The sequence below is a fragment of the Rhincodon typus genome, chromosome 3 (assembly GCF_021869965.1).
Source record: "Rhincodon typus isolate 14 chromosome 3, sRhiTyp1.1, whole genome shotgun sequence".
Lineage (NCBI taxonomy): Eukaryota > Metazoa > Chordata > Chondrichthyes > Orectolobiformes > Rhincodontidae > Rhincodon > Rhincodon typus.
The window spans coordinates 100,744,290-100,768,581 of record NC_063334.1 but is presented as its reverse complement, the minus strand read 5'-3'; the positions used below and the strand labels follow the sequence as shown (position 1 = coordinate 100,768,581).

The following is a 24,292-nucleotide window of genomic DNA, read 5'->3' as shown; positions in this document are numbered from 1 at the left end:
CCACATGACAGTGGAAGAAAAAGATGATAAGGGAATCAAGAAAATGATTGTTCCATCAGAATTAAGACATTAACTGGGTGAAAGTATATTATTACGCATATTTGTCCTCAGGATAAATTTTAGTACCATGGGCAAAAGTTAACCTGTTGAAATAATATAAACAAAATTAAAAAATCTCTGGGTATAACTAACAAATACATTGTTTCTGGCACTCAAGGAAATTGAATCGCTTAACTGTTACTCAAATCACTCGGAATTCAGTAGTCAAATAGTGTATTATACATTTTACAAATAGTTGAACAATAGGATAACAATGAATTGCTTCATAATTAGGAGCCTACTGTTATATTTGCAAAAATGTACACAAAAGAAACAACATAAATTAGTGATGAGAACTGGTTCGCAACTAAATCATAAAGTTTCTGCGAGTAAGAAATGTTATATTGCATAAGTTATGACTCTAAATATAAAACGCTGTGTACAGTCTCCAGCAAAGGGTAAAGTTCTTAATCGTAATTACTTGGGCATTTGTCAGCTATTAATAATCTTGTTAGTTATGAAACTGTTGCAAGTGAGAAATGACTTAGTTGGCTTCATATAGCACATTGACGACCTATAGCAGAGTGCACTTGCATGAATGTTTTAAAAATTCACTTCTTCATCCAGGAAATTTTTTAAATTCATCTAAGTTCTAGTATAATAGAAGAATAATTTTTAGGAATTTTTATGAATCTCCGGTAAATGGAAATTTGCACATACATTTAACATTTAAATTGTCAATTTATAAATAAAAATAATGTGAATAGCTCAACCAACTCAATGGAAAATAATCTTTTAGAAGATCAAAATATGGTATGCCTTCAGCTGATTAGAAATATTTCAAAGTTAGACAGCAACAATCAATTTTACTTTTAATTGAATTATTTCTGAGAAATTAAGAGCTTTCCTTAAAAAAAAATTTCCATATAGGAGGAGTCAAAGTCAATGAGTGTTGTAACATATGTCTGGATTTTACATATGTTCAGGAGACGGGGGACCTATTCCTCACCTCCCTTTCCCAAGCTCCAGAAGGAAAGTTGTTCAAAAGAGCCGCCCTGCAGCTAAACTGTGCTAAAGGCAGCCTTGAGGAAGTGAGGGAAGAATTGCCGCCCTCAGTGAAGGAAGTCCTGCCCTCGAGAGCTGTCGGCCATTCAGATAGGCTGGGAGCTTTAGCAGTCCTAACAGCTCTAGTATTGAGTAGCAGGCATTGTAGGCCCTGAGATGAAGATAGCCATTGTGTATGGACCCAATTAAGTCTCCGGGTTTGGACAGGGAGAAATCAGGGTTGAGGAGCTAGGGAGGGGAGGGATCGAGGGAAATGGAATAACAGGTTTTGGTGGTCAGGTGAGGAGAAACATGAGGGAATGGAGTAATACTTTAAGAGGTGGTGCCCCTGAACGATGTGGCCCCCATTCTTCCTATATTTCAATGGAACTAGTTTGAATAATGGCTTTCCATCTCCTGCCCATTTGTTCATACCTCAGTATCAAGGTGTGGACAGGTTATTTATCAGCTGGTTAATAAGCACAATTACATGTGACAATTTAAAAAAAATAGAATCCCTCCCTACTGTGTGGAAACAGGTCCTTTGGCCTGACAAGTCCACACCAACCCTCAGAACATCCCACATAGACCCATCCCCCTATATTCCACACTACAGGCAACTTAGCATAGCCAATCCACCTAGCCTGCATAGCTTTGGACTGTGGTAGGAAACCCATGCAGACATGGGAAGAATGTGCAAACTCCACACAGACAGTCACCCAAGGCTGGAATTGAACCCAGGTCCCTGGTGCTGTGAGGCAGCAGTGCCAACCACTGAGCCACCATTCTGCCCCATGGCAGACCTTGTGCTGATTTTGTCTTCTGCCTGCACATCATCTGATGGGAACCAAGTCGAGGATTGGTGGGAAGGTGATGTGTTAGCCACCAACATATTTTAACTCCCCATCCCCAATACCCACACTGCTGAATCCATACCTATAGTGACAAGTTAAATAGAGTTCATTGGGAAAAGTGAAATAGTACATGTTCCTATTTTGCCTCAAACATAATCCAATATCCTTTGTGAGTATACACTTATGTTAAGCATTCATTGATGACAATAGATTCAGAAAATGCAAAGCTGGGGCTTTACAGAATAGTCATCTTTGGAGCATGAACAGCCTTATTTTCCAGAAATATTTGCTCAGTTTTACTGCAAACTGAAAGAGTACAACACAGTTTCTTGAGAGTCAGTCAATTTTGTGTTTCAAACATTCCCTAGGCCCAGTGATTACAAGACATTCACCAATGCTGACATCCAAATTAAAACCCAAACAAACCTTTGGGTCAAATTATGGAAATGTATGTTCAACTTGATACTTACTGTTGGCGTATGTGATTGACTTTACAACAGCTGGGGGACACAAACATTTACCTAAAGTGAAATAAAATTATTAGGGGCACCTTGGGTCCTTTAATCAATTAGTCTCTCAGTTCTGCTTACCTATGATTTCCACTGAGCCTCTCCATGCAGCTGTTATATTTGGGCTGTTCTCTGCAACCTTCTCGGAATTCATTAAATCTAATTTGGTCAAAGTACTTCTTCCATCGAGTGGGACATAACATTTGTTCCTTTGAAGTAGAAGCTAAATATAGAGCCAATGCTGAACTGAATTTCAGAAACTCAACTTGTTCAGGCTGCTTTAAACTGAGTAAGACCAGTTTGAATGCAAATCCTATTAGATTGAAGTGTTAATTTTTCCCAAGTTCTGGCTTCTTATTATGGTTAATCAAATTGTCGGTGATTGTTTGTGTACCTCATCCATTTGTGCAAAGTCCTCAATGTTAATTTGCTAATCATGCATTAATGATGATAATTATATTAACTTATGAACCAGATAACTGTCTAAAATCTGTGATTAATTACAAAGCATCCAGAGCTGTTTATATAAATAGTTTTTGATAGCTGGTGAGTTCATAGGCAGGAAATCTCCAATAAGCACTGTACCAGGAAGAGTAGATATAGTGATATGGCCTACCCACTGATGTATGTTCATATACTACAGATTAATATATCATAATCTCTTCAATTCGGAAATCTATTGTTCAGGAACACCAGTTATCAAGAAATATTTTGAGAAGACCCAAGCCATTTATAGTTTAATGTCAATATAGTATGTTGGGAGTAGAGACATTGAAAATACAGTTTTCGATAAGTAAAGTAACTTTTATTACTGCATTATAACATTATAATTTTGCATCACTGTTTTATGGTTCATAGAACATAGAACAGTACAGCACAGTACAGGCCCTTCGGCCCATGATGTTGCACTGACCTATTATCCTATTAAGATCAATCTACCCTGCATACCCTACATTTTACTATCCTCCATGTGCCTATCCAAGAGTCGCTTAAAAGTCTCTAAAGTATCTGACTCCACTACCACTGCCGGCAGCACATTCCAAACGCCCACCGCTCTGTGTGAAGAACCTACCTCTGACATGTCCCCTATACCTTCCTCCAATCACTTTAAAATTATGCCCCCTAGTAATAGTCATTTCCACCCTGGGAAAAAGTCTCTGACTATCCACTCTATCTATGCCTCTCATGTTTGTGTCCACATTATTTTCCAGTTCATACACTTGTGGTTTGGCATTCAAATATTTCTCTATAATCCAGAAATGACTTGGTCTGAGAAATTCTGGACCTGAGAGGTTACAATTTATCTTCAGGATAGACTGCCTTTTTGTAATGAAAGAATTATGTAAAGTGGGAGGAATTTTTAAAAAATATTCTTCATCAAAATATAGAAATAATAATTTTCAAATATTTTTTATAATTGAAGAGGTAATTTCAAACATCCTAATTTTAAATGCAACACAAAAACTCAAATCCTTTCATGTGTGTAACTAATTTATGATGCATCCTCCCTCACGTCTCCTCTCTTCCCATTGGCGATACTACATCGAGGTTTGTCATTATAGTCTGGCAAATCGCAGTGACATAAGTGGTTCCCTGTGTGTACTAGGGTCATGGAATTGCTAGTTGCCGATTACACTGACTTGTCATTGTATTTGTAATCTGTGCACTGCTTTCCTCTCCATAGTGTACAATACATTCTCACAGAATATGTAATGTCCTCATTATCATTGCAAATCCATTCTGGAAAACTGAAGGAATGGGAAACTTGCAATGTTCCTGTTTTCACAGACTGCATGTGGAACATATCAATGCTACCTAATAGTAAATAACATTCTGGGAACTAAAGGATAACAACAGCCGGTTCTACATATTTGCTTGTAAATGCACCCATTAAATGCTTCTCCTTTGCTTCCATTATTGGAAGTGAGTGTAGAGGAAGAAAGATATCGTGAAACTCAGTTAGCAAAGGCAACCTGCTCATATGTTTTGATATATGCCACCATCATATATGGAGGCCTAACTCCTGTGCACTGATAGAAGACTGCGGGCACAGGCTCCAGTCTAAAAGGGAAGCAGTTACAATGCAATGCTGTCTGCTATAAGGAATCAGCCTCTAAGTTCCATCTTGAACAGACAGCCAATGGCAATTAGGCTGACCACACCCATCAGATTGTTTTTCTGTCTCCAGTTTATTTCAGGTAAGGACTATGACTTAGGCAGTATGAACCAATTTGTTTTACAAACATCTATCAAGCAAGTGACTGATGCCTTTCCAATTAGACAAACACTATTACCTCCTTACCCACAAAATAACAATTTTTTTTTTGAGCTCTACTCCATTGGAATGGCTGGAGGAAGTTAGGGAGATAGGGAAGGGAGGCCATGGAATGTGCAGAGGGGAGAAGGTCATTGCTGACCAGAAGGTTAACTGGACCGGTTGAAACCAGTTGGCTGGAAAAGCAGGGCAGAAGCTGGGTACTGTGAAAGGTTGCAGAATTTATTTTCACAATTTCATTCTTAAAATTTAAATTTTTTTTCTGGGCACTTCAACTTTGATTTCTTTTGATTCTTCCACCTGCCTTGGCAGCACGTACCTCTCCTGATGGATTTGCTGTCTGCACACAGGTCTGGGAATTCTAAATGTGTGGTTCTGCTGCCATCTTTAATGGGACTGCACATTGTGGGTGGGGCATGCTGTTAATTGACTGCAATTCTGAAAATTGCACTGACATCATTGAGTCCAGCACTCAGTACCAGTCCCAGCTCTCATTAAAATCAACATCATCAAAGAAATCTGACCAAAGTGACAAACAACAGAGTTTAGGATAATGCTTATGCACAGAGCGCAGGTACCTGATGAGATCCTAGGATATTAAAGTAAGTATCTACAGTGATAGTGAATCCATTGGTAGTAATCATCCAAGCTTCCTTAGGTTCTGGAAAAGTCCCACAGGATTGGAAAACTGCCAATATAATGCCTTTATTTAAAAAGGGAAGGAGACAAAATCACAGGTTTCTGCAGGACAGTTAGCAGGAAGCTGTTAGATTCTATTATAAAGGATGTAATAGCACAGCATTTAGGAAAACATAAAATGATCAGTAAGTCAGCATGACTCCATAAAGGGAGAATCATGCCTGACAAATTTACTAAAATTGTTTGAGGAGGTGACCAGCGGGATCAATAAAGAAAAGCAGTGAACGTAATGTATTTGGATTTCCAGATGGCATTTGACAAAGCATCATGCATTAAACTACTTAATAAGATAAGAGTCCATGGTGTTGGAGGTAGTATATTAGTATGGCAAGAGGACTGGCTAACTAATTGAAGGCAGAGAGATCGGATAAAGGGGGTGTTTTCAGGAATGAGAACCTGTAACTAGTGGAGTGCCACAGGGATCAGTGGGTCCACAATTATTTACAACATATATCAATGACTTGGATGATGGAAGTTAATGTACTATCACCGAGTTTGCAGATGACAGAAAAGTAGGTGATAAGGCAAGTGGTAAAACCTGCCAGGTGGAATATAATGTGGGAAAATATGAGGATATGTACCTGGGCATGAAGAAGAGGAGCTAAATATTATCGAAATGGAGAAAGACTGCAGAAAGTGCAGAACAGAGAGATTTATTTGGGTTCCTTGTGCATGATTCACAAGAAACTGGGATACAGTTTCAGCAAGTAATAGGGAAGGCAAATGGAATGTTGGCCTTTATTTTAAAGAATATAGAATAGGGAAATCTGGATAAAATTTTACAAGGCATTAGTCAGACAACACTGGAATATTGTGAACCGTTTTGGTCCCTTATCTAAGGAAAGATAGAGTGGCATTGGATGCAGTCCAGAGAAGTTTCATTGTATTGATCCTGGAATGTGGATGTGCCAACACGCACAAAACTTTGAAGGTGGCAGGAGAGGTTAAAGGCACAATTAATGAAGGGCATAGTATCCTGGTCTTTATAAAAAGAAGCAGAGTAAAAAATCAAGGAAGTTCTCATAAACCTCTATATGAGACTGTGTTGAAAACTGGACTCTGTTTTAAATCTGTGTGTTTTTAGTATTCCATATTTTGTATTTCCTGTATAGCATGAAACCTTGTGTTATGGTAGTAGCTAGCCTTCTCAAGCATAAGATTTATTGGGTGCTATACTACCCTGTTATGAATGCAATGTTTTCAAAAATAAGACATTTTGTCTTTAGAAGGAATGGAAATTAACTTTCAAATGGAGGTGGGGAAGGGGTCAATGGACATCCTGGCATCATGAGGAGCTGCCCATTGTCATTGGCCAAGAGGGTTTAAACAGGTGATTGACACAGAAGAAATGGCCAGCTCCCAAAATAAGGACTAATCGACAGGGGAAGGTGGGGAAGGAGGGAGGGATCGAGCCACCAACTTCTTGGAAGAAGACTAGGAGTTCCTCTATATCAGCCCGAGGAAAAGACAAAGATCGCACTTCAAATCCACTGTCCCTGCTCCTCCATTCTATAGGACAGCTTCAGGATCTGTGAAGCATTCTCATCTGTCATACTCATCTACTTCCTTTGACTATCTGAACTGCTGATTATTAACAAACTCAATCAACAATCAGCAAATTGCTACAAGTTGTCAACTGTCTCTAATTAAGTAACTGCGATCACATGCTCTTCAAAATCAGCAACTGTGTTTTTTTCCTTTATTCATTCACAGGATGAGGACGTTGCTGGCTAGGCAGCATTTATTGCCCCTCCCTAATTGCCCAGAGAGCAGTTCAGAGTCAACCACATTGCTGTGGGTCTGGGGTCATGTGTAGGCCAGACCAGGTAAGGATGGCAGTTTCCTTCCCTAAAGGGCATTTGTGAACCAGATGGGTTTTCGCCAGCAATTGACAATGGATTTGTGCTCATCATTAGACTCTTAATTCCAGTTATTTATTGAATTCAAATTCCACCATCTGCCATGGCAGCATTCGAACCCAGGTTCCCCAGAATGTTATCTGGGTCTGTGGATTAATAGTCCAGTGATAATACCATCAGGTCATCACCTCCAAGTGAAGTATGGTGTCTGCTTCTGGGCACCCTAGATAGAATGTGAAGGTATTAGTGAGGATGCACAAAAGATTCTTGAGAATTATAGCAAGAATGAGTACATTTAGTCACATAATTTGATTGGAGAAGTTGGGACTGTTTTCATTGGAGAAAGCTGAGAGGTTTGTTGGGAGTATTCAAAATCAAGAGGCATCTGAAAAGGTTAGAGATGGGGAGAAAAATAATTCCCACTGATGGAAGGATTTAGACCAACAAGCCAGATTCAAGTGATTGGCTGAAGAATTAAAAACCATGAAGATAAAGTTTTTCATGCAACAAGTGGCTAAGATCTGAAATTTACTGGAATGGGCAGTGTGGTGCAACCAGATTAATTTCAGACACTCATTATTATGTGAAAAATATAAATGTACATGTCTATGGGGAGAAGGCAGGGGACTGGCAGTGGGTGCATTGCTCATCCAGACAGCCTGACACAATAGACTGAATAGCTACATGTAGCCGTAATGATAAAGTCAAAAGATCCTGATAAACCAAGAATGGGGGAAACAGGATGCATTCCCTATTATTGTCAATCCAAGCTTTGAGGATTCTGAAGGTTTCAGTTTTGGGAGCAAGGTGTAACATCATCTTTTCTAGCTGCCAGTTCAATGGGTAGCCAGCAACCAAAGACAGTTCAGACTGTGGTAAAGTTGCCATTGTTCTACTGAACCATAGAGCTACTCTCTCATTAGACAGAGAGATGATTGGTGGTGGTTTAACCTGAGGGTCACCCTGCTTCAGGCGAGGTGACAGTCTGGGGCACAGTCACTTTTTGGTGGTCTAAACACACCTAACAGCAAGGGCCAGGAAAATCCCCATGACATTTTCAGCACGTATTTATTATGTGATATTCTAAGACTTGTGGGGCACGTGACTTACTCGATCCTCCACCAGAACTTGGGCAGAAACTCTTATTTACAGGTGTAGGTTGGCAATTTGCTTAAATTCCACTTCCCAAGTGGGAGAAGTCACAATGAAATTTTCTTCCACACTTCAACAATTTATATAAACTCTTTGAAAGAAAATACAAGATCATTTATTTACTGGATTCAAACTTTATTTACTCTATTTGGTAATTTTCAACAGATTTTGGTGATTTTTGGCAGATACATTATGCAACTAATCCAGCAACATTTTCCTGCTTCTCAAACATCTCTTTCAGTTGGTTTTCGGTTGTCACTTCTCTTTGCTGCATTAAGTCTTTGTCTCCTTTGGTCACGCCCCAGCTATCTGGCTTTGAGAAAGAGGCTGAATACGGTCGGCCAGTTGCAGGCATCAGTTTCTCCCAATATGCCCGCTGAGCTCTGGAAAACAGGGCAAAGAAAATGCTTTAGCTTCTGATGCCACAAGCCACAGACTTCTGCAAATGTGGTTGACAAGTATGTCTGTTGGTTAATGATTTTTCAGAAAGGGTTACTGGCTCTGGCTCATTAGGAAAGCAATGGGAAATCTTTTGTCTTCTGTCTTCTTTGAAGGCTTGGTATCATGCTATGGAGATTTATTTCCTGCATGTGTTCCACTAGTCTGCCATTATACTCCGGAAGGAGATCAACAGATCTCCAGCTTCCAGGAGTTTTCTATCAGTGGAAATTAAAAATAATGTCTGAATTAATACAATAACAAGATTAGGTGTTAGTTAATGGTAGTTGAATAGCTGATAATGAACAGGCACAATTAGCCTAATGGCCTTCTGGGTTTTAAATTCCCAAGTAGGTCAGTTTTGAACAAATGTAATTAAGACTTTTGACATGATTTTATTGTAAAAGTGTACTAACATTTAAATGTTGAGATGTATTGACTAAGTTATGGTTATGAATTGCATATTTATTTTCAGTCCCACTGCTGTAAAATTTACCATAAATCATCTGACTTTACTTTAAAATTTGTTTGAGTCAGGAAAGTTGAAAATGTTAGCTCCTCAGTTCTTTAAAAGTATAATTCTCAGTGGTGGTTATTTTGATTTTGGGCAGTGATATAAAACTGACAAAGTCAGCTGCCACTTACACACCTCCTGATTTCTTATGGTTTTACACTGACGGCCAAGGTGAAAATTACTCCCAACAGATTGGTGTACGTTTGAAACGTACACAGGAAAGTTCTCATTATTCATACCTTGCTCGCACCCAAGGCTTTGTGTGCATTGCCAGACCACCTCCCCAGGCATCATGCTTCTCTGAAGCCACTGGAAGGAAGCCCCTTTCAGCTGCTAGCTCTTCTGCTACAGCCCTAATGTGATAGGGTTCAAATCCACAACAGCCACCAATGTAACGGATTCCCAGATTATATGCGTCTCTTGCATATTTATGCATGTCCCATCTGGTGAGAATTCGTGGCTCCAGAGCTTTTAAAAAAAAACAGATTCAGGTGATAATTCACATGCTCAAACTGCAATAGGACAGTTTTATGTTGCTTTCAAAATAAAAACAAATAGAAAAATTGTTGAGATAACAAGGTGTAGAGCTGATGTACACAGCAGGCCAAGCAGCATCAGAGGAGCAGGAAAGCTGAAGTTTCGGGTCTAGAAAATGAAGAAGGGTCTAGACCTGAAACGTCAGCTTTCTTGCTCCTCTGATGCTGCTTGGCCTGCTGTGTTCATCCAGCTCTACATCTTGTTATCTCAGATTCTCCAGCATCTGCAGTTCCTACTATATCTAGAAAAATTGTTGGTTGTTTCTGCCCTGAATATACAAGGTGCATAAAACTGCCTTAGATTTACAACTCTGAGCTTAATTTTGTACCAATCTGCAATTCCTTAGGTGGGCTGTTGGAGGGGGGTGGGGGCACTGTGGTGTCTCCATCAATTTCTCACCATAACTGCACAATCAGCTGTGCCAGCTTCTGGCACTTTGACTTGCCTTATTAGAGGTCCATCCTTTCTGAGACAGGAGTTGTCTTATGGTAGAATCAGGGCTTGGCCCACAGATATATTTCTGGAGGGAGGGTTGTGCACCAAGATGAGGTGATGGGTGCATTTTCACCTGTTAAGTGGATGACAGTATACGTCCCACTGGGGACCCAGATCAGGAAAGCTCTCCTCCTTCCTTCACAGCTTAGCCCACAATGTGATGATGTCTGCAACCAAATGGTTCATGCAACTTTAATGTCCTTCCAGTGATCCTGCAAACTCCATGGGGTCAGCACTGGAGGGCGTCATAGAATCATACAGCATGGAAACAGACCCTTCAATCCAATTCATCCATGCCAATCAATTTTCCCAGACTAAACTAGTCCCACTTGTCTCATTTGGCCTATATCTCTCTAAACCTTTCCTATTCATGTCCCTTTCCAAATGTCTTTTAAAATGTTGTAACTGTTCCTGTTTCTACCACTTCCTCTGCACGGATCACCTTCTGTGTGAAAAAGTTATCCCTCTAGCTTAAGCAACCAGAAGTACTCCAGAGAATTTCAGAAGCTTGATTTCTATATTTTTGTTCAGTTACAGATTGTGATAGAGAAAAGAAACTCTCCAATGAAGTTCCTCTCTGTAACTCAATTCTTGGTCCGCTTTAATAATTAACATGTATGAAAAAGGATGGTCCCCTGTGTAGCCAGTACAGATTCATTGAGAGGCTCCTGACTCTGGCTTGTTCATCCATTACTCCTAGCTGGGAGTACAACTGGGTTCCAAATCTCACTAGGATTAGAATTTCAGTCCCCATCTGTTGGCCTGAGCTCAAATCCAGTACTGACAACTGGATGATCACTTCACTGGAGGTGAACAACGAAAACGTATTTCCAGAGTTTCCCAAGACTAAATGAGCTGGAACTGAGTACACTCGGACTTCTCTCCGACTTTATGGGCCAGTTGCAAACCCTATGGCAGCACTGAGGATGACTTTCCCCTTGGAGCACTTTTGACACAATATGATTAGAGTTTGAAGATAAATTGCAAAATTCAGAATATTGAGACCAGGGAGAAGCAATGTTAACAGATCAGCCGGATCTGTGCCACTGTGCTATTTGGAGGATCCCTGTTGTCAACCAGATTCAAGGATTCGTTTTTAGTTTAAATTGTCATCTTGACTGCACTACTTGTTGGATAGAAGGCTACGGTACTTCTATACAGGATGCTGAAACTTAAAAGTTCATGCACTCAAAAAAAGTTACTTCACTGAAGATCACCTTATAAGAGATGATTAAGATCAAACATGTTCTCAGTAGCAGGTTGAGAATATGATTTTGCTGATGGTTTCAATTGAGAGAACTCTGAATTTTCTACATGTACTAGCACAGATCTTTTACATTTTCCTGCTTCATTTTTATCCAGCTGTCACTTCTTATCTGTACATGTGCAACTGAAGTCAGAAGTGCAAAGTAACAAATGGGAGGGGCCTAGGCTTGACTCAAGGCCTACCAGCAACTACATACAAATAGAAAAAAAATTCTAAAATCCCAATAAATCCGAACAAAATTAGCCTAAAGCCTATTGAATTTTACCAGAGGCATTAAAGCAGCAAATCTAAACATTTACCAAATGGAAATTCTGGAAGATCAATGAATCCCTGCTTGTTGCAGTCAGGTGTGTGCAGAGCTATGGGCTGCACCATTAAGTGCGCTTTTAGTTTTGCAGCTTCTAAACCTTCTTTCATAAGCTTCATAGTTTTGAGGCAAGTGGCTGGGTCAAAATGGCAATTCACTCCAACAACGTCAGCACCTACAAAATAGGAATGGAAACATCATCTTTACATTGTTTGAGATGTGACAGGCTAGGAAACATTGGCATGCAGAATGACATGGGTGTCCCTGTGGTTGAATTAGAGGAATTTCACTTTCAGGTAGAGCAAGCAATTAGGAAAATCAATGGTATCTTGGTCATTTATTGCAATTGTATAGGGCCTTAGTAAGACCAAACCTGGAGTCTTTTGGACAATTTTGGTTTTCTTAGGGAAGGAGAGATGTACTTGCCTTAGAGGGTTCTCAACAATAGTTTACTTGACTGACTCCTTCAATGAGAGGGTTGTCCTTTCAGGTGAAATTGAGTAGACGAGGTGTGTATCACTTGAGGTTAGAAGAATGTGAGGTAATTTCATTGAAATATATCAAATTCTTAAACACTACGGTACGGCAGTTTTCTCTGGATCACGAGACTAGAACAAGTGACCAGAACTTGAAAGTTACCATTTGTTCATTTAAATATGAGATGAGGAGAAAATTCTTCAGGCATTGTAAATCTTTGGAACTCTCCATCGCAGAGAATTATGGATGCTTTCAGTTAATTAGCAATAATTAGTTTAAATTAATGATTATAATATTAAAGTTAAATTAATGATACTTTAAATAAAAGACGAAACTTTAGCTGTATATGGATTACTTCAGGCTCAGGTGATGCCGTAGCCTTGGTTTGTCCAAAATATTCATAGAGTTTATTCATGAGACAGGTTGATGGATTTTTTGAGTACACTGGAATCAAGAGATGCAGGATATGTGTGAGAGGATGGAGCTGAAGTAAATCATCATTAAATGGAGCAGCATGCTTGAAGGGTGAATGGCCCTCTCCTGCAGTAGCCAGAAAACAGATTCACAGAATTTCCATTCTGCGAGAATCTATTTGGTCTGAATACATTTCATCCTTTAAACAAACTGACTGTTTGGCAGAATTCTTAGCTTGCATCCACCAAAATGTTGCAAGTTTTTACGAGTTAGAAACGTGAGCAAATAGTGAACTGTGAGACGGAACTGAAGCTCATGGCAGATGGCAATAGCAGCAAACTCTCTTGCCTTCCACTGAGTCATGATACTCACTTCTTCCACAAGCGAGCAACTAGCTGACTCCTACAGTTAACTGAAGGATCACGTGAGCTGGAGACAAGGAAGTGAATAAGAATAAACTGAAAAAGGTCATGCACTCAAAAAAAGTTACTTTGTTGAAGATCAAGAGATAACAAGATGTTGAGCTGGATGAACACTGCAGGCCAAGCAGCATCAGAGGAGCAGGAAAGCTGACGTTTCAGGTCTGGACCCTTCTTCAGAAAATGAAGAAGGGTCTAGATCCGAAACATCAGTTTTCCTGCTCCTCTGATGCTGCTTGGACTGCTGTGTTCATCCAGCTCTACACCTTGTTATCTCAGATTCTCCAGCATCAGCAGTTCCTACTATCTTTGTTGAAGATCACCTGTGATTTCTGGCCAGCAGAACAATCAGCAGAAAATTAATTATTACTGATGTGCTTTGAACATATCAGACAGTGGCCCACATGTTCCAGTCAAGAGGTGAGAAGGAGTGCCTGCTGCTGACTGCAATTTAACTACAAACTTATCACGTTATGATAAAGTCATTGATCTTCCAATGCTGGCTTCAGCAGGGAGGCAGTTACAGAGTCAGCTGGTGGCCAAGTGATGACTGCAGTTCCACTGCAGTCACACTCTGTTGTCATGAAATGAAGAAATACCCTTTAAAAGAGTGTCTTCAGCTCACTGACATACACTGTTTTTAAATGAAACCATTACTCCACTCCCTGACAAACTGCATAGCCTCCTGTGACTGACAGTGTTTAACCCCTTCCTCACCACCCCAACAATACTCAAACCCCTGCCAAACAAGAATTGCCTTACCAGCCTTTACAAGTCTAACTGCACAGTCTCCTGCTGACACTCCAGTCAAATCACCCTCTGGACCAATGCACAAGGTGGCACCAACTGGTTTGCCGGATTCTTTCAAAACATGAACTGCCCACTCTGCTTCCTCCACATGTTCAAAGTACTGCAAGAGACAGAGTAGCAGCATTTAGACACCAGGAATAATATTATCAATCTTCTCATTTGAAGTGTCTTCCTGGAAAACAAAACAACAAGCTATTAATTTTCCATAAAAGATTTTCCAACAAAAGCATGGGCCCATATTTTCCACTTTGCTAATTTTATCTGAAAATTAGATACAAGTGCGTAATGTCAGTAGAAAGCACCAATTATTCATCTTTGCTTAATATAACTTTAATAATTGCTGCTCATTCAATACTGCAATGTAGGGAGAAATTAAGCAGGCAAAGAAACCTGACTATTTGTGTTGTGCTTTTCAGGCTGATGAAATGACCCAAGGAACTTCAGTGAGCATTTGGGAGGAGGCCAAAAGAAAACGTAATATTGGAACAAAAGGCTAACTTTTGCTCATGGAGCTCTGTGGTAGATTGCAGAAATGCAAGATTATTTGCCGTATATTTCTGATTTTTTTTTATTTAGTCCAAATTAGTGTGCTTTGTTCAAAACTGACTCCTAGGATATGCTGTCATCGCTAGTTAGTTATGCCAATGAAACTTAACAGTATAATTGTTTATTTTAATTGACAAGTAATGCCAAAAACGTCCATATCCATGTTGGTTAGTTGAACTGGAAGATTGGAAGGACACTAGTCTACTGGAAATATTCGTGTAAAATTGAACATGTTCCTAACAAAAAAAAAACGAAGAATATAATTTATTATACTAAGATAACAGAGAGAGATTTGGAACAATTTCAATTTTAACTAATGTATATTATTTTTCTTTGTCAGATACCTAACGAGCTGGGCTAGTATCTAGGCTCATATAAAGCCTGGTCCAAATGAAAATGATTACTTCTTCATATCTCACATAATCTTCTGTGATTGCTATGCCTTCATTTTACTATATTCAATTAACCTACACATATTTGTTTTCCTGCTCCAATTTTGTATGCTTGAATTGTAGAATAAGATATAGTCAAAATGCGGCAAAACTGGAAATATATGATGGTACTCCAAATCAATTTCCAATACCTATTTTGATGGCAAGAGGTCATCATTCGACCTCCAGCATGAAAACATGTGTTGGTTCACTGGAAGTATTTGCATCAAGAATACGCAAATATAAATACGTTCAAATTGCAATATGACTCATCATTCCATCGATGTGCAGTCAAACTGAGTAGAAACCAATTTTTCAAAATTCATTCACAGGATGAGAGTGTCACTGGCAATGCCAACATTTTCACTGCCCATCCCAGCAGGCAGTTAAGAGACAACCACATTACTGTGGGTCTGGAGTCACACGTAGTCCAGACCAGGTAAGGATGGCAGTCCTTCCCTAAAAGGACATTAGCAATTCAGATGGGTTTTTCCAACTCAGGTTCCCAGAACATTACCTGGGTCTCTGGATTAACAGTCCATGATAATACCACTAGGCCATCACCTTCCTCACTTAACATTGAACAATTAGGGACTTTAACAAAGATTTCAAAACATCACTGCAGCAATGAAGAAGGTAGTGCCCGATATGGAAAGGTTGCTGCTTTGGTAACTGTAGGGCAAGTGTGAAGGAGGAAGTTGTGAAAGCATCTGTGAGGCTGAAGGGAAGTCCTACATTATGCAACAACTCTATGGCAATTAAAGCCTGAGAAGTTTGAAACAGGCAGCTCAAATTGCAGGCAAGATATGTCACAAAGACAGGCCAAATGTGCAAATCACCATTTGTGCAAAATAAAGTCATAGATCTCTCACCACTTATACCACAGGGACCCTCCAATCATCTATAGAAGTCAGTCACTTTTTTAACACGAGATCTGACATTTCCTTTCCCTGCCCAATGAAAACACGCAGACTGCAAGGTAGTAGAAGTGAATTTATTTTATTAAATCGAGCAGTGCGAGTGATGTAGGACTGTTACCATGTTTGATCTTTGGGGATACACTTAATTCCTGAGTGTGGTAACATTCACCACCAATTGATGGGCACATTGTCAGTCACTGAACTGCAGTGAATATAGAAGGTTCACTGTGTGCATCAGTGCTGAGAGGCTCCTGTGCTTTATAGCTTGTTGCTTATGGAGATAGCAGCTGTTGTCTTCTATTACTGTTAATTATTCCTGTTAATTCTGTGCCAGATGATTGCTCCTATGCTACTCCATGAATTCCCCTTCCTGGGGAAAATCTCAGAATACAAACTGATATTCGTTAGCGTAAAAGAGCTCTTGTGGTGCAGTGGCAATGTTCTTTACCTCTAGGCCAGAAGGTATGTATTCAAGGTACGACTTGTCCCTTGTGTCATACCATATACAAACAGGCTGGTTAAAAATAATTTTAAAATATCTGAGCCAGAATTTCCAAGCAACGGGCCATTCCATTGTAAGAAATGAGGCTGAGGGGACCTTATGCTCACTAATGCTGGGGTGTCAAGACCTTGTCCTAAATTGTGGTGACAAGTCAGGTTGGATGACCTGCATTTGAGGGACAAGAAGGGGAATTACTTGCTCTCTCATATTATAATTACTTGCTCAGTACAGATTTCTGTCTTTCCTGGTCCTAGCAGATCAATGACACTGCTATTGTGAAAAAGAGCAACCTCCCTCATCACATCTCAGCTGCCTAACATTCCAGTGAGGATTAGCGAGAGTTTATGGGTCACAATTCCTAGAATTGCCCAAGAAATTCCTCAGACATGGAGAGAGGGATTTATCCTCCATGCAGAGGAATTTGTCTGTGTGGAATAAGTAGGAAAGGTCATGCTCCACCTCAGTGGGTCTATGGGAGAGGGATGGGTGGGAAACCTGTCTGAAATGTGGCCTGGTACTGATTGGTCATCCAGGTCCTCTAAATTCCCTTCTTGGACGCATTCAATGTTTCACCCAGTAAGTTGAAAGTAACAAAGACTACATTCCAAGGGACTGAATCCCAGAACCTCCGTAACAAAAATGGCACCAGTCTTGAGATGCTCCTATGATGCCTATTCCTCGTATAACTGCTTCCACTAAATCTTGTTAAATGCTCACTGGGAAATAGTGGTAAAGAAAATTACTGTTTCAGCATCATAACATCTTCTGGTGCTTTGTACAAGTAGCAAACAAGTTCAGCATCTCTTTTAAAGAACCCTTAACACTCAGGACACTCAAGGCATCTATTATGTATCAGATGGCACTTGCTTGGCAATGATGTCAAATGATTCGACAAATATCTCATCCTGTACTTCCTCCTAAATATCGATTCTCCTACTATATACTGCTGTCTTGTTCAGCTGGGAGAGCTAATAGATGGCCAACTCAGGTAAAGGCCAGCTCTTCAATTCAGCCTGAGGATTCTCTTTGCAAAGAAGGCTTACTCAGATCACAGTCTCAACTGCTTTTTTATCTCTGGACCAGAGATGCTGGTCATGCCCTGCCTCCAAATGAGACAATGTCCTTCAGAATGAAGTCTGCTCATTTATGCTGTGCAATACATAACAAGCTGGTAATGCCAGAGCCAATGAAACCTTCAATGTTGCCATTCAGTCCTTCACTTCCATTACAGGATTGGTCCTATTGAGGCCAAACAAAAGGGCATTATCAGCCCCTCACTATCCATAGAAATGCAGATACAGGACTCATGAGCATATTAATCTAATACATATCTTACAATCTCCAAATCTCTCCATACTCACCTACCTGAATAAATCAGCTATCACCTTGCTCCAAGAGTTTAGCGAGGTTTTTTTTGATAATAAAGGATCTGTTATGTTTTCCTATGTACGGGGTTGCTGTCAAACATGAGATCATGTGGTCCAGCAATTTCTGCTTTAATTTGATTCAGACCATGAGGTGGTATTTTGGGTAACGGCATTTTAAAAATACACCTTCTTTGCCATTGTAATGCAAATAATGAGGCAATAACACTGTTGTTCTGCTTAAAGCAACATTGCTGACATTTCTCTGCGATATTACAGCAATTTGGACCATACCTTTTAATAATTACTTTCCTTCATGTCCATCTATGGCCTATGGTGTGCGACTTTACAGGATTATTTGTACCTTACCTTTTTACTCTTCTTTAAGTTGTGCAAATTCTTCTGGACCTCCTGTAGGTCCTTGAGTAGTTGATATGGAGCTCTCCTTCAGTAGGAAATTGCCATACTTGCTTACTCCTTAGCATATTTGGGATCATCGCCCCCATCAAAAATCTGATAGGTATGCTTCATTCCAGAGGTTACCAGTACCTGCAGGACTTGGGCACTAAATTGTGCTTTTCTCAATCTTCGTTAAGCCATTTTGCACAAATACTGTGCACTTCACAGCTGAAACTTTAATATTTATATACTGGTTAAGTAGCTTGTTAACTGCTTGTCTAAGAAGTTTTAAGTGTATGGTGACTGGCTTGTCGTTATATTAAACTACTAAATAAAAATTGACTAAATTGAAACCACATAATTGTTAGTGGACTGCAAATAAATGGCAGACATGGCACTTTGTATTTTCAGATCAATAGAGGAAAGCAATAGCCACTGAGTTTTTAAACTCAAACCCCCTCTATAGAAATCTGGAACTCGGTTGGAGCCGAGAATAACTGTAGAAACTTATACATACTTACCAGAGAAGGGAACAAGATAATTAGATATGAATAAGATGCATTCTAAATCAGCTTGCTTAGGAAACATAAGATAGAAGAAACAAACAGAGCAAGCTGCAGTCATTTGCCTAGCATGACTCCCACGAACTAAGACAAACTAATTTGTTAGGCAACTTGGTGCAAAACAAGTACTGCCAAAACTATTAACCATGCCAAAGACAAGTAATCCAAAACTAGCACTTTTTTTCTCTGCTCTATTATCTTGTTTTAGATTTTTTAGACATGCATGCAGACAACTTAAAGTTATTATTTTCTCTTAGATATGTCAATAAATATTTAGAAATCAGTTAAGTGCAAAGACCATATACCTCAGCAAGCATGAAGTCGACATTTTTCTTGACAAAGACATCCAGTTGTTTCCTGAAGATTGCCTTCACCTCTGTCTCACTTTTGCAGCTGAGATAGGAAGGGGTTTGGCTGACTCCCCCAGCAACAAGAGCATCTCCTTCATTAGCCACTTCCCTAGCAATGTCACAAGCAGCTTCATTCACTCTCAGGCCCTGAAAGAGGGGAAAACACATGAGGCTACAGTATTTTACAGGGCAGCTGCAATGACAATACAAAATATTGCAACTGGTGAAATAAAAAGCAACTTTACTGGCCAACTCATTTCGCAAGTTTATATGCAAACATTGTGTCAAGGAAGCCAAGGGCAGAATTTAATCTTCAGGCCTGATGGATCACAGGCTGAATGCACTGCACATCATGAATGTAGGCCCAGGAGTCAGTAGCTTTATTAAAATTAGATAGAAACTCCACAGGCCATAATCCTGGCTGTATGTCGCAATGGCATCTGCTGATATCCGTCCAACTTCAAGACTATGAAATGAAGGATCAATGAGATTAACTTGCAGAGATCTGCTACAATAGCCACCTAGACACATGCAGCCCAAAACTCTAGCAGGAGCAGGTATGGGCTCAGGGGAAAGTGAGAGAAGTGACAGAGAAGAGACTGAGGAGAGAGAACAGTGAAGAGAGAGAGGAGGAGACAGAAAAGAGAGGAGAGAGAGCGAGAGAAGAGAGGAAGTGAGAATACCTAGCATGTCCAGGACCTAAAACAGAAGTAAAAAAACGAAATAACTGTGGATGCTGTAAATCAGGAACAAAAACAAATTTGCTGGGAAAGCTCAGCAGGTCTGGCAGCATCTGTGAAGGAAAAAACAGAGTTAACATTTTGGGTCCAGTGACCATTCCTCAGAATTGAGGAAGGTTCTAAGGGTCACCGGACCTGAAATATTAACTGATTTTTTTCTTCACAGAGGCTGCCAGACCTGCTGAGCTTCCAGCAACTTCTCTTTTTGTTCCTGATTTACAGCATCCGCAGTTCTTTTGTTTTTTACGTCCAGGACCTAGTCTGCTTGTGCTGTTTTGAAGAGATATGATGATAATAGTCTAAACTGGCAACATTGTGCTGAATTTCCTAATGAAAGTCCAAGCCAAGAACACAAGATCATTGAATCCAGCCTTTGGCTTGTACAAAAGAGAAAATACTGACATGAATGTAAACAGATATTCTGGCAGAAATTTGGTTACTTCTCAAGTTAACATTAAGATAACATGAGACCCAGACATGCTGTTGTGATACATACATTTGTCTGTATGTTTGAAGTGCTTTTTGGCATAATGATATTGCTTTAATTTGTTTGTTCCTGTCAGTGAATGGAGTAAGTTATTATGTGCTGGTGTAGAAGAAGATTTATGACTAAAGCTTCTTTTGTAAACTTCAGGCAATTTAACATCACGCTGTTTGTCTCCCATCTTGCAACAAGTCCTCCTTACCCTTCATTGTGCTCTTGTTGATCTTGTCTATTGACTCCCAGTGTCTTAGCATCTGAAAATTAAAATTCTCTTCTTCAGCTATATAAAAAAAAAAAAAAAAAAAAAAAAAATCGGTCCGCTTAACTTTGGCCTTTTGTACATTCCTGCCTCCTTATTCCATCCTTCACCCATCTACTCCCTATTTGTCAGAATACCCACGTGGCTTTCTTCCATTGCCCCTCCTTAACTCCCCCCTTTAGTCACCATTCCCACTCTTTCATTGGCTCTGATCATTTGTTCTCATTTTGCCCATGACAGACATTTAAGGTCAAATAATGGTTCCAGCAAAAAAGATCTCCAGTTATAAAGATAAAACTGGAGAAGCTGGAGTGTTTCCCTTGTAGAAGTGAAGGCCAAGAGATTTGACAGAGGTATTCAAAATCATGTCGATCCGTACAGAGTAGATAAGGAGAAGCTGTTCCCACTTACGAAAGGATTGTTAACAAGAAAACATAGATCTAAAGTAATTAGTCAAAATGAAAGGATTTTTGTTTCACACAGTGAGTGCTTACGATCTATAATACTCAAATTTTTGATATGGAGACAGGGATTCACTGAGGCATTAAAAAGAGAATTAGACTGTTATTTACAAAGGGACAACGGTCAAGGATGCAAGTAGAAGGCAGGAGAAACTGCAAGATGCTAATTCAGAGGGCCACAGCAGACACAACAGGCCAAATAGACTCCTCCTACACTGTTAATTATAGCATGTAAATGAAAGCTTTTCTTGTAAAATATTGTGCTTTACTGGACACATCCAGAACTATTGCAGTTAAGCTATTTACTTAGAAGTAAGATCTCTCTACGTGTCTGAGCAAATGGACGGAAACTTACAACGAAGAGATGGAATTAGAGTGAAAAATCAAGACTTACTGAAAATTTTTGTTCCACATAATTTCCTCTGTTTTCCAGCTTGTCTTCACTTGCATAAAAAGTGAAAGTCTGCATGACTGTAGAGCCTGCTCTGAGGAACTCACGGTGTAGCTGTCTCACTGAAAGAATAGCAACAAAAACATAAACTTTAAAATACTTAACCTTAGGCCTTACGAGAACACCTGCCAAATGGCTGGATGTTACCCAGGAGTTCAGTTCTTGAATGGCACAAAGGTGACTCTGCTATTGTTAATACTTGGGTATCAGACCCACATCAGTCCGTCAAATCAAACCCATCAAACTATACAATGTATAATGATGCTCACACCTGCACACTGTAAAGAAACAGAACTTCGGAGTTGTACTCATTCCTTTTTTTTCCAAAAAACGTCCACTGCAAACTCTTTTCAAAACAGAGAAGTCCATCAGGCAGCACGGTGGCTCAGTGGTTAGCACTGCTGCCTCACAGCACCAGGGATGTGGGTTTGATTCTACCCCTAGGCGACTGCCTTTGTGGAGTTTGCACATTCTCCCTGTGTCTGCATGGGTTTCCTCTGGGTGTTCCAGTTTCCCCTCACAGTGCAAAGATGTGCATGTTAAGTGAATTGGCCAGGCTAAATTGTCCATAGTGACAAGGGACTGTGCATACCGGGTGGATTAGCCACGTGGAATTGTGGAGTTATGGAGATAGGGTGGGGGTTTGGGTCGGATGCTGTTTGGACGATTGGTGCAGACTGCATGGGCCAAATGGGATTCTATGAACATCATCAAGTTGGATTAGTCATTTACTTTATATTTATAGATGACTAACTTTCTGAAATTACCCAAAATAACATGATTCTGTTGCAATCCTGATCACTACATCAAAACAAATTATGTATTTCCATTAACTAGTCCACCCAGAGGTATCCGTCTTTGGTCAATCAGAAATCATGATGAGAAATAGGTGGGGCTTGGGAATGTCAATTACATCTTCAAAAAAAAATTCAGCAAATTTGTCTGATTTCACCATGAACCTACTAAGATTGCCATGCAATATTAACAAGTCAAGCTAAAGGAGCAAAGTTTTATGTAGCAGCAGTCTTATTGGCAATAAGAACCATGTTCGTGGTTGCTTTGGTCATACCAGCCTCAGGATGCTCTATTGTTGCTTCTGGTGTCCAGGGTCCAGCTTTGACATATCCTCTCTTTTCAAGGGCAAATACAAACCCTCCATCTCCAATAATGACCTCCCCACAGGACAAACGCTCCAGAAGTCCCTGCAATAAAATTTGATGTCTCAATCATAAAAATAAATCAGGGCAATAAATAGTAATGTCAGTTATTAAAAATGTGTTGGTTACAATAGTCAATAGGTTTCATTAGAGAGGCTCACTGCACTCAAGTATAGTAACAAAATTTTGTAGATATGTCATTGAAGAAGGCATAGATGGGCAGACAATCAAGATTTCAGTCCTCAGGTAAATATTAACATCCATAAGTTGTGCGTTACACAACTGCACTGTGCCTAATGCTGGGAGCACATCAATAGTTTGTTTTAAAAGTATGATAATCAGTACAAGCACTGACAACAACAGGCCTACAAGTATTTCTGAGAGATTCTAACATTGAAAATATCAACTAGCTCAGTTAATCCAGCCATTGTATGGGGAATCCTTTCACTTTCGAAGGTGGGTAATGTAGGAGGCTGGGTGGGTAAGACAGTGAAGAGACATGAGATCCATGGTTTTATCTAAGTACAGGAGGAAAAAAGTTGTAGATATTATAAAAACATTTCATTTGGAATGTTAGTAGACTTGTTGGGAGCACTAGGAAATGGCCAACGCTGTTGGGACCAGATGGCTTTCCTGTTCTAACCAGTATCACAGTGAGTAAAAGACAGGTCACATGGAGCAAGGATGAAACCTTGCATTTCACCAAACTAAATGGCCAGTGTGTTGAAGAAATGATTAATTTGATGTGTTTTTGTAGAGTGAGTGTTTGGAGGGAGCATGCAAACCCCCTCCCAGTAAAGGGAGAGAACAGCGGGGCTCACACCTATGGATCTGCAACGTGCTCCTACATGGGTCTGTGCCGAGGGGTAATAAGGTCAGATGGTGAGGGTAATAAGGTCATTTGGTGAGGGGTAATAGAATATTTAATCAGAAGTAATAAAGACATTAAGAGTAATAAGGAAAGTTAGTTAGGGGTAATAAGGACAATGGTGAGGGGTAATAAAGACGGTGAGGGGCAATAAAGGCAGTTAATGAGGGGTAATAAAACCAAGAAAAAGGACATTTCTCCAGCGATGGAGAAACCTGCGTTAAGCCAACGCCGCTTCTTCCTGTAAGAAAAGGAACGCAACAAAATCCATCATTATTACTTGGCGGGACAAACATTGCGCAAGAAGCAGAAAGACTTTTAAAAAATAAATCATCGCATCAGCGGTTAGAAACGAGGGTGGAGAAAAAAAGCTGTTACTCTTTTGGCAGCGCTCTTTCCGTCTTTCCCGACTGGTGGCATTCCCAGGGCACTGACTGGCTCTCTGTACGAACTCGGCCGTCCTCTGTTCGCAGCTTCTACTGACCGCTAGCTTCGCACATTCTTATAAAGAGAGGAGAAGAGGTGGTCATCTTCCCTGTACCCGCCTCCCTGTCGCTCTCATTGGTCTCCCGGGGAAGGAGGTGGGAGACCAGGCTCCCTGTACAAGGGACAAGGTTACCGAAAAGTTGGGAAGTGTTTTGGGGGAGCGTCAAAGTTTGGGTAAATGTACAGAGAGAGAGGGTGGGGG

General features: G+C 40.1%; 2 protein-coding genes across 4 annotated transcripts in view; one reads left to right on the top strand and one right to left on the bottom strand.

Annotated features, from left to right (window-relative positions):
* Positions 1–24,292, top strand: part of dmgdh (dimethylglycine dehydrogenase) — a 184,340-nt gene that overhangs the window by 39,719 nt on the left and 120,329 nt on the right. Inside the window, exon 1 of one of the 3 annotated variants that reach the window (XM_048592262.1) lies at positions 24,099–24,218. The exons of 1 other annotated variant lie outside the window; for it this stretch is intronic. The gene's annotated coding sequence lies outside the window, so the exon portion shown is untranslated. Of the gene's footprint in view, positions 1–24,098; positions 24,265–24,292 lie in introns of those variants that run through there. One more of the 3 variants, XM_048592268.1, reaches the window with a different exon arrangement.
* bhmt (betaine-homocysteine methyltransferase) lies at positions 8,546–24,113 on the bottom strand. Its single transcript, XM_020530236.2, has 8 exons — positions 23,983–24,113; positions 22,649–22,781; positions 21,523–21,641; positions 19,140–19,331; positions 14,062–14,209; positions 11,982–12,164; positions 9,623–9,851; positions 8,546–8,814 (listed from the first exon to the last, which is right to left on the bottom strand). Exons 1-8 carry the CDS (start codon positions 24,022–24,024, stop codon positions 8,622–8,624), a joined length of 1,239 nt encoding a protein of 412 aa, XP_020385825.1. The 5' UTR covers positions 24,025–24,113; the 3' UTR covers positions 8,546–8,621.